Raw genomic sequence first — 10419 nt, forward strand, 5'->3', positions numbered from 1 at the left:
CGGTTTGGTGAATATATCTGCCAATTGCTTATCGTTACGGACATGCTTAAGATCAATGTCTCCTTTAGCAACATGATATCGAATGAAATGATGACGAACTTCAATATGCTTAGTTCGAGAATGTTGCACGGGATTATGAGCAATCTTAATAGCACTTTCATTGTCGCATAGCAAGGGAACATGTTTCACATAGATCCCATAATCCTTAAGAGTTTGGGTCTCTGGGCGGGGAAGGACAACAAGCAAAAATACCATATGCTGAGATGGTCTGAGATCTGCAAACCCAAGGACCAAGGCGGCTTGGGCATTATCTCATCCAACGGATGAACATTGCCCTCCTATCCAAATGGCTATGGAGGATTGCCTCAGGGGAGGGTGGGCTCTGGTTGGATATCATCCACGCAAAATATTTGCGTGGTTAGGGCCTAGCTTTTGCATAGAGATCGGGGGGTTCCCAATTCTGGCAAACGATCATCCAACTATTGCCGGTCCTTCGCATCGGTTCTTCCATTTCGGTTGGTGCTGGCACCAACACCCTATTTTTGTTAGACCGCGATGGTCCGGCCCCCAACCCTTCGCCATCCGGTTTCAACACTGTTCAACATATGTGCGGACCCTAACCTAACCGTCGTTGCCACCCTTAATGATCTGGGTAGCATCGCATTCCGGCATACCTTCGGTCCCATAGAGCGGGACCTCTGGGATGACCTTATCGCTTGTGTGGCTCTCCACACACCGGCGCTTGGGCCGGATACGGGTCGGTGGGACCTCGAGCCGACGGACCTATTTTCCGCTCGATCGCTTTATCGGGAGATCCTTCCCACCCCCAGGCCCGGTAGAACTTAATCTCCTTTGGGAGATCGAACTGCCCTTGAAGATTATGATCTTCATGTGGCAGTTAGTTAGGGGCCTCCTCCCCTCAGGCACGGATGTACTTAAGTGCAAGACCCCCTCCGACGGGCTATGTCCTTTGTGTTCGGTCCCTGAGGACTCGAGCCAATATAAAAAGACCGGCTTGCAAAGATCCAACAAATCTCACCCGTTCAACCGCATTTATCCAACGGTCTACGTCGCTCCGTTGTTTTGCGTTAAGCATGTTTAGCACCCTCGGCTAATTAGTATCATGCCTAATATAAATGTCAGCATTAACCAAGTAAGTATGTCCTACCTAATATTAACATGTAATTTATATCTTGACTAATATTAATGTGCAATACAAGTAATATCCTTGTCTAACATTAACGTGCAAATAGCATGTACCCAATTATTATACTAGTAAAACAAAACATGCTAAACAATTCATAAAAAGGAAGACATTTAAATATAGCAACTTTAGCAAGCCAGATAAACGGAACATGCCCCCGTTATTGTAGCTTCTGCCCACAAAATTGGTAAACTTGGTCAACACGACCCTAGTGGACCATTTTTAATATCCTAGAAGCAGGCTACATAACTATAATAAGTCATCTATTTGTACAACCCCAGTTCATCCTTGCAAGATTCGGTGTTACCCATATGGGATTTGGCCAGCTACACCAAAGCTGAGGTAGAATTTCTTCCCTTTTGTTGTTTTCCAAGTTGATAACACCTATATCCCGGCAATAATTCTTATACTTCCAAACATATGCCTCATCATCAGTGAAATAAACACAATTTGGCTTCAGCTGAGGGAATTCGTCAGCGCTACGGTATTGCGACTGGTTACACCCGAGAAATAGCACTTGATCATGCAAGTCGTTTATTAACACAAGGTCTTTTGCTGCCATATCAACCTTATATAACAATATGCTGTTAGTCACAAGTATGGCCTCCTCCTCCTTATCATCAGTATCTTCGAGTTCCAAAATCCTGTGAACTTGCAGCAGATCACCAGGTGGAGCCTGGAGAACGTACAGCCGCCCTTGAGTATAAGTCTTCATGTCGCCTATAATTCTATTCCTTGTAATGGTAGGACTGTGGAGATCAAAAGTATCAATTTGTCCAAAGCTCGTGAAGGCATACAATAGGCCATCCATGTAGATGCAGTCTTCATAGTCATTACCCCGCGGCAGCAATGTCCACTTACAATCTCCTACTCTTGCAAACGAAAGTTGTGATCCGCTGTGGATGAGAACCACAATGTAGCTTCGTGTAGACGGATGAGGAAATATGTATGCCCTGATGTAGAACAAGTCACGAAGCTTGTCCAGAGCATGGGTTGACTTATGATGATCATCCAATTCACAGTCTAGCTCAACGTCATACTTTGGCTCCCACAATTCATACTCCTTAATTGTGCCTGCATCGTCAAAGACCGGCTTCACCCTCTCGTTGGTGATTACCGACGGGAGAGCAATCTGTTGACAGGTGATCGGATTGAGAAGGTGTAGCTCGGACCTCTCGTCGGCGGTGATCAGCCAGCCATGAGAGGACCCAATCAGATACCTGCTGCAGATGGGTGGATCCGGAAGAGTTAGATTGTAGACCCGCTTTTCCGCGAGGCTGTAGAGACAAGCTACGTTGTCAGCGGCAGATTCAGAGGTGTAGAGGAGGCAAGGCGTCTGGGGCCGTTTGTACAGCTCAAGCCGGCTGCATAGGCTGGTATAGACAGAGCACCACGAGGAGCAGACGGAGCCCGCACGCTTGAGGTCTGGGATCTCCAGGAGGGCGAAGATATCCATCAATACGTCCCGCGGTAGCTCCGGCAAATTTCTGACCACAATCTCGGTCTCCATCGGCGGTGGGTGTTCTCTAAATTTCAGTAGTGAACGGGGCAGCGACAGAGCTACAAGTAGGTCTGTTGGCTTGTAATCTGATCTGGTACAAGGCAGAACGCACCCCGACGGAAGGCTGCTCCCGGCTGTACTTATAGGCGCTAGGTGAACCAACCCAGGCCGAACCGAATAGGAACGGGGGGTGACCTCACTTGTAACCCGAGTAGGAACCGGAGGCCGAACGGGAGCGCGAGACCTACTTGAGACAGTTGGTGGTCGCTCCAACTCTGGTCGCTGCACTCAGCGAGGACCCTGGGACACGGCGCTGTGCAGGTCGCCGGAGCCGGAGTCGCTGCTACCAAGGTCCAGTCGGGGGAGGCACCGCCGTGGGTGAGCAAGGAGAGGATGGGGAGCGCCGGAAGAGCAGCACGCCGGCGACCTGGACGGGCGGCGTGCAACAGCAGCAAGACGCGGGGGCTGCGAGTTGCAGCAACACTGGGCGACGGGGAGAAGCGACAGAACGAGGCGGCGGCGAGAAGCACTTGCCGGCCGCCTCTTTCATTTCTTCAGTGAACAAAGCATAAATGTGCAGCTCCTATGTACTCCAAGAAATATAAAAGCATTTAGATCACTAAAATAGTTATCTAAATGCTCTTATATTTCTTTACGGAAGGAGTATTTACATTTTATCCTTAAAAATAAGTTTAAATTAAAAAGAACAAATCATCAAGATTTGAAAGTAGGGTGTGGCAAATAATCAATTTCAATGCAAGCAGTGACAAATTCTCAAAAGTGCCAAATTTCCGTGTGTCGTGACGGTAACACGTATGCATGTGACGGAGTGGGGGGTGGCAGTGCAAGATAGGGATGTAATGTAGTCTCGAGAAAATATAAGGAGTAAAATGTTCGATATATTCAGCGCTACTAGATACCATTTTGGTGTGTCTCTATCCTTTGACATAAAAGAAATTACCTTGAAAAAAAAATCTTTTTTGGGAGTTAACCCACCCTAACCCAAAAAAAAACCTCGAAAAAAATCTTTTTTGGGGAGTGAGCCCTCCCTAACCCTTTCATCGTAGTCTTATAACTCCCAAATAGATTAGGGGTGGGGCGGGGGCTTGTCCTGTAGCGGGTCCATCGATGGAGAACATGGATAAGTGGCAAAAGGGGAGGACATGTTCATCTGCACATGGGAAAGCCTTGGTCCCACAAGGGGAAAGGCATGAGACAAGTTTTCTATCAAAATTTTGTTTTATATGTCATGTGTCGCACTAGATCTTAGGAGGGATACGACTTATATAGTTTCCTTCTAAGGTGACTTGCGAAGGGGAAATGGCACATGAGCCTGGACGCAAAATTGCGTATAGGAAGCTACACGGATGGTTCCGAGTGTTTGTCTAGGACCTGGTTATATGGACTAGGTGGGGTGTGAATAGTCCTATAAAAATGTCTACTCTAAATTTTATTTTGAAAAGGTATAGCCTTTTCTATTTGGAACCTTAAGAACATATACACGTGAAAGTCTACAACAAAGCACAAATGCATAAGGAAACTTACAAGGATGTAAGAGTTAGGGAAAAGAGATTGCAAGCACTGCTAACACATCGATGTTTTTCCGACGCTCCGATGGTTAGCATTATCCCACTCCTTGTTGGCGGGGGTTGAGACACAAAGTCCTAACACCACAAATGTCCCGACAACGTAGACCACAAAGAGCCCACAAAATGCATTCCCATCTATTCCACCATGGCTTAATACCACTAAGGTTAAAGTCTCACCCGGAGTTGATCTTCCACGAAGAAGGCAATTACTGTAACTTATACAAACTCTTCATTCCTTCACATGTTGAAGGCTCTCAAATGACTGATAACCATCTAGGAGGTCCACACCCTCACAGAGTAACAAACTAAGCAAAATCACTGGGATGAACTTCTCAAAAGATCTTCAATTGACTCTCTCAAGAACATATAAGATCACTCTCACAACATAGATAGCTTGAAGCGATGAGAGATGGAGCACAAAGGAAACGAGTTCAAGAAAGGGAGGAGCATGGCCTTCAATCTCTCAAAGTTCTCCTATGAAAGATGTTTCTAAGTTTCTCCAAAACATGCAATCAACTCAAGGGTTATGGGATATATTTATATGCAGAGAGAGGAGGCAGAGAGAAGAAATCTGACCATTACTTGATAAAACAGTTGGGAATCGTTGCCTGGAAAACAAAAAAAATTCTACGCACACGCAATGACCTATCCAAGGAGATTCATAGCAACGAGGGGAGAGTGTGTCTACGTACCCCCATAGACAGTAAGCGGAAGCGTTTCACAACGCGGTTGATGTAGTCGAACTTCTTCGCGCTCGAACCGATCAAGTACCGAACGCACGACACCTCCGCGTTCTGCACACGTTTAGCTCGGGGACGTCCTCCACCTTCTTGATCTAGCAAGACAGCGAGGTAGTAGATGACTTCCGACAACACGACGGCGTGGTGACGGTGATGGTGATGTGATCTCCGCAGGGCTTCGCCTAAGCACTACGAAAATAAGACCGATGGAGTAAACGGTGGACGGGGGCGCCGCACACGGCTAAGACAATATTGTGTCCTTGTGTGGCGCCCCCTCCCCACATATATATAGGTGGGAGGGAGGGAGGAGCAGCCAAAGGAGGCGCCCAAGTAGGAGGGTGGCGCCCCCCTTTCTTTTCTCCCATGAGAGGGAAAGGCAGGAGGGGCTATCCCTCCCCCCTTTCCTTCCCTTAGGGCCTGCTATCCAAAGAAGGGGCGCACCAGGGGCTGGTATGTTCCCCCTTTGGCCCATTAGGCCCATATCTTTGTCGAGGGTGCCCGAAACTCCTTTCCGCTGATCCGATAAGTACCCGGTACCCTTCGAAACACTTCCGGTGTCCAAATACCATCCTCCTATATATATCAATCTTTACCTCTTGACCATTTCAAGACTCCTTGACATGTCCGTGATCTCATCCGGGACTCCAAACAACATTCGGTCACCAAATCACATAACTCATATAATACTATATCGTCATTGAACGTTAAGCGTGGGGACCCTACGGGTTCGAGAACTATGTAGACATGACCGAGACACCTCTCCGGTCAATAACCAATAGCGGAACCTAGATGCCCATATTGGCTCCTACATATTCTATGAAGATCTTTATCGGTCGAACCGTTAAGACAACATACGTAATTCCCTTTGTCCATCGGTATGTTACTTGCCCGAGATTCGATCGTTGGTATCTCTATACCTAGTTGAATGCCGTCACAGGCAAGTCTCTTTACTCGTTCCATAATACATCACCTTGTAACTAACTCCTTAGTCATTTGCTTGCAAGCTTACGATGTGTATTACCGAGAGGGCCCAGAGATACCTCTCCGAAACTCGGAATGACAAATCCTAATCTTGATCTATGCCAACTCAACAAGCACCTTCGGAGATACCTGTAGAGCATCTTTATGATCACCCAGTTACGTTGTGACGTTTGATAGCACACAAGGTATTCCTCCGGTATCCGGGAGTTGCATAATCTCATAGTCGAAGGAATATGTATTTGAAATGAAGAAAGCAATAGCAATAAACTGAACGATCATTATGCTAAGATAACAGATGGGTCTTGTCCATCACATCATTCTCCTAATGATGTGATCTTGTTATCAAATGACAACACATGTCTATGGTTAGGAAACCTTAACCATCTTTGATCAACGAGCTAGTCTAGTAGAGGCATACTAGGGACACGGTATTTGTTTATGAATTCACACATGTATTTAAGTTTTCGATCAATACAATTCTAGCATGAATAATAAACCTTTATCATGAATAAGAAAATATAAAATAACAACTTTATTATTGCCTCTAGGGCATATTTCCTTCAAAAGCTAACTAGCCAGAAAGCTCGAGAAGAAGGACATCGAGGGAGGTGGCATTGTCCTTATTGGATGATAGAAGAGATGAATGGCGAAGGTGCATATGCTCGGGATGGCTCGTTCGCAGGTGGGCAACAAGGAGTCACGAGTCGCGTCCAGAGCCTACCGCTCCCCGCCATTCTTTGGCTCCTGTGCTCCTCTGGCTCTACCGCCCCTGCCTATGTGTTTCTGGTAAGCTCCTGGATCTAGCGCCCCTCTTCTATCTCTCCCTCTGATACCCTATGTCCCCACCGCGCCTAGCGATGCCCGCCAACCGCCACTAGAGCTCGACCCCAACCCAATTCCGGCAACCCTGAGGCCTTGCACATGCATCCCGCTCCGCGGTAGCATCCGTGTGAGTTCTTGCACCTCACACACATTCCCCTAGCATGTTCCCTCGCTGCTCCGCCATGTGTATTGGTCGCCGACATTCAAATAGACGGTGGGCCGTTGCTAGGTGCATCCCATGCATTAGCCACGGATCACTTGGCCACATATTAATTAATATAGTAAATCAATTTCAAAATTTTCCTTTTTCTTTTTTAGTGGCCCGTATGTAAGCGACATGGGTGGGGTGGAGGTATTTTTTTTATTTTCTTCTTTCTATGTAGGTCCCATATGTAGTACTCCTACCTTGAGACTTGAGAGGCTTAGAACAACTATAGCTGGTCCCCTCAAATTCAGCATTCAAGTACCGTCAGGGAAAGGTGAAAAGAACCCCAATCAGGGAGTGCAATAGAGAACCTGAGATCGCGCATCTTCACAGAGAATTCAATTTCACCGGGTCCATGTCGGAGACAGCGGGGCAGTCGTTACACCAGAACGCCAACCCTGGTGGTGGGGCACTTCGAAGGTCTGGAGACCCTCCTTGAGATTCCCCCTTTACCGGAAACGCCACCCGCAGGTCCTTCCTTAGCTCCAGAAGAAAGGGAGCCCGCCCCAGGTTCCATCATCCTTGGATCTAGGCAGAAGGCCGGAGTATCATCATCCAACAGTCAGTCTACTTAATCATAATCATAATCATAATCATAATCAATCCATTGCCCTGGGTCCATGGGTCCATAGCCGCTTAGCTTAGACAACCTTGTTAGAGACATGAATGCGGGGTTCGGTTTCCAATTGATTTGTATTCACCGGCAAATCAAAGGACCGATTTCTGCTCCTCGGCAAAGGCAAAGTCAATTCAATAGGAATCTGAATCCTAAAAGGCAAGACCCAAACCACCGGTCGATCAACAGTTCTTCTTTCACTTCCATCTGTTGATACCTGTTTTCGGACACTCTTTATTTATTGGGACAATTGCAATTTTACCCCTAGTTGGTTCCTACCCACGGGTTTTCCCCTTACTTTTCGAGCTTGCTCAGTTTTGCCCTTACTTTTTCCATCGTGGTCCCTCGAATGCCCTTTGACCGTTTGACCAAAACTTTGAAAATTCATAACTAATTCATATGAACTTAGAAAAATGCAAATAAGATATCAAAATGTCCAGATAAACATTACCTTTATGTGCATATCATTTGCATTCAGGAAAAAAGCACCCTTTAAACTACCTAAGGTAATTAATTTTATTAACATTATTAAAAATAAAAAGGTATAAACAATACTTTTTTCATGAATAAAAATTACATGCAAATGTAAGTGATGTTTTCTGAACATCCAGATATCTTATTTTCATTTTTCTAAGTTCATATCATCTTGTTATGAATGTTCTAACGACCTTGACCATTATTTGGAAACTTCATAACAAGTTGATACAAACTCAGAAAAATGCAAATAAGATATCAGGATGTTCAGAAAACATCACCTACATTTGCATGTAATTTTTATTCATGAAAAAATATTGCTTATACCTTTTTATTTTTAATAATGTTAATAAAATTAACTACCTCAGGTAGTTTAAACGATGCTTTTGTCCTGAATGCAAATGATATGCACATAAAGGTAATGTTTATCTGAACATTTTGATATCTTATTTGCATTTTTCTGTGTTCATATGAATTAGTTATGAATTTTCAAAGTTTTGGTCAAACGGTCAAAGGGCATTCAAGGGACCTCGACGGAAAAAGTAAGTGCAAAATTGAGCAAGCTCGAAAAGTAAGGGCAAAACCCGTGGGTAGGAACCAACTAGGGGTAAAAATGCAATTGTCCCTTATTTATTTACCGAACTAGCAACAAGGAGCTTTTCCGAGCAGTCATGTTGCCCAGCCGGAAAGAATGGAAGAGGATTTTTCGTATCACATTCGTACTGACTTAACAGGATCCGTCTCCATTTCCTTCTCTAGTCAGGGAAGCCATAATCAATCAGTAAGAAGTATATCTATAGGGAGTTTCTAATAAGAGAATTGGCCAGAGCCCTTGTTTGCTATTAAAAAATGTTTCGAACAAGGACTTTGAGCCTGATTGTGAAGGATCATACGTCGGGTTTCCCTTGCATTTGATAATGATACAATTAGAATTTGTTGAATTGAAATATGTTCAATCTCGTTTCTTTTACGTGGTTTTGGCAACTATCAATTATCTCTGAGAATTCACATCTGTAAAAGATTCCTACATTCCACGAGATTCGTTGCCTGTGATGAGTGGGGACCTTAGAGCTGAAAACCTACATACAGTGACCCCTATGGGCAGCGCCCTGGGCTGGCTATGTACGAGACATCAAACTGTCTCCCGGGTCCAAAGTTTCCATTTCCAGGCCTGATAGTCTTCAACTAAAAAAAGAGATTGGATGCAGTTACTAATTCATGATCTGGCATGTACAGAATGAAAACTTCATTCTCGATTCTACGAGAATTTTTATGAAAGCGTTTCATTTGCTTCTCTTCAATGGAAGTTTCATTTTCCTGCGGTGAAAGGAGTGGTTTAATTCGATGCAAGGTGCAAACGAGCTTTTCCAAAGATGGAGTCCTTTCAGAAATACATGTGCCAGAAGAAAGCAGATTATTTTTCTATCAAAAAATGAATCTGCTTTCTGATGGCCATTTCGGTCCGTTGTGGGACCCACGACTTGCAAAGAAGGTATTTAGCGCAAAGAACTTATTCCGCTTTTGGGGATTCCACTAATTGATAGATGGAACTGGATGCGGCAGGATTGGCCCCAATTGAATCACTAGTTGAAGAGATCCACGTGCAGAGTTAGGGAGATGCAGATGGAGGGACATTTGGATTGCTGCTAGAAGGGCTTAAGACAAATAGATTGTTGGAATGGGATGTAAATTGGTATACAAGATTCAAAAGAAAGCGGGTGGTTCTATTGAAGAAGAAATCAGTATCCAAATTGGAAGAGAAAAGGTTCTGTAACCTACATATACCATATGGGAACACATTACACAACAAGGAAAATGCCACTTGAGGTACATGTATGCATCCACTTCATCGGATGATCCAACTAAAATCAAGTTGTTCGACCACAGATAGGATCGGTCGTTCGGGAAAAGCCATGGTTTCCTTCCCTTTTATGAACAGGGAAATCTGCTAGGAAAAGCTCCTTGCTGCTAGTTCGGTAAATAAATAAAGAGTGTCCGACCCTTGGGAGGACTTCCATTTAATAGCAAAGCAGTTGAATTCCTTGCCCGGAATGCAAATGTGTGGTTCTGAATGCATTAGGCAGAACCCTTGTTTCCTATTAAAAAACGTTTCCAACAAGGACTTTGAGGCTGATTGTGAAGGATCATACGTCGGGTCTCATAAATAGGCCAAATGGTCTTCCTTTTTTGGAGTGAAATAGCCTTTTCTTTTTGATCCCTCACGTGATCAAAGCCTCCTTCCTTGCCGCCAACGCACGCTGATAACCCACAAGTATAGGGGATCGCA

The 10419-nt window shown here is 44.8% G+C and overlaps 1 protein-coding gene across 1 annotated transcript; it reads right to left on the bottom strand.

The window, feature by feature from the left end:
- Window positions 1-1463: 1463 nt before the first annotated feature.
- On the bottom strand, window positions 1464-2714 carry LOC109764357 (F-box protein At5g25290-like). The gene has a single exon (XM_020323197.1). It carries the CDS (start codon window positions 2712-2714, stop codon window positions 1464-1466), a length of 1251 nt encoding a protein of 416 aa, XP_020178786.1.
- Window positions 2715-10419: the final 7705 nt, after the last annotated feature.

Source organism: Aegilops tauschii, chromosome 2 (genome assembly GCF_002575655.3).
Source record: "Aegilops tauschii subsp. strangulata cultivar AL8/78 chromosome 2, Aet v6.0, whole genome shotgun sequence".
Taxonomy (NCBI): Eukaryota; Viridiplantae; Streptophyta; class Magnoliopsida; order Poales; family Poaceae; genus Aegilops; species Aegilops tauschii.

What these genes read in the sequence shown, in the direction of transcription:
- LOC109764357 (XM_020323197.1), bottom strand. Translation starts at nt 2,714, where the DNA reads ATGGAGACCGAGATTGTGGTCAGAAATTTGCCGGAGCTACCGCGGGAC.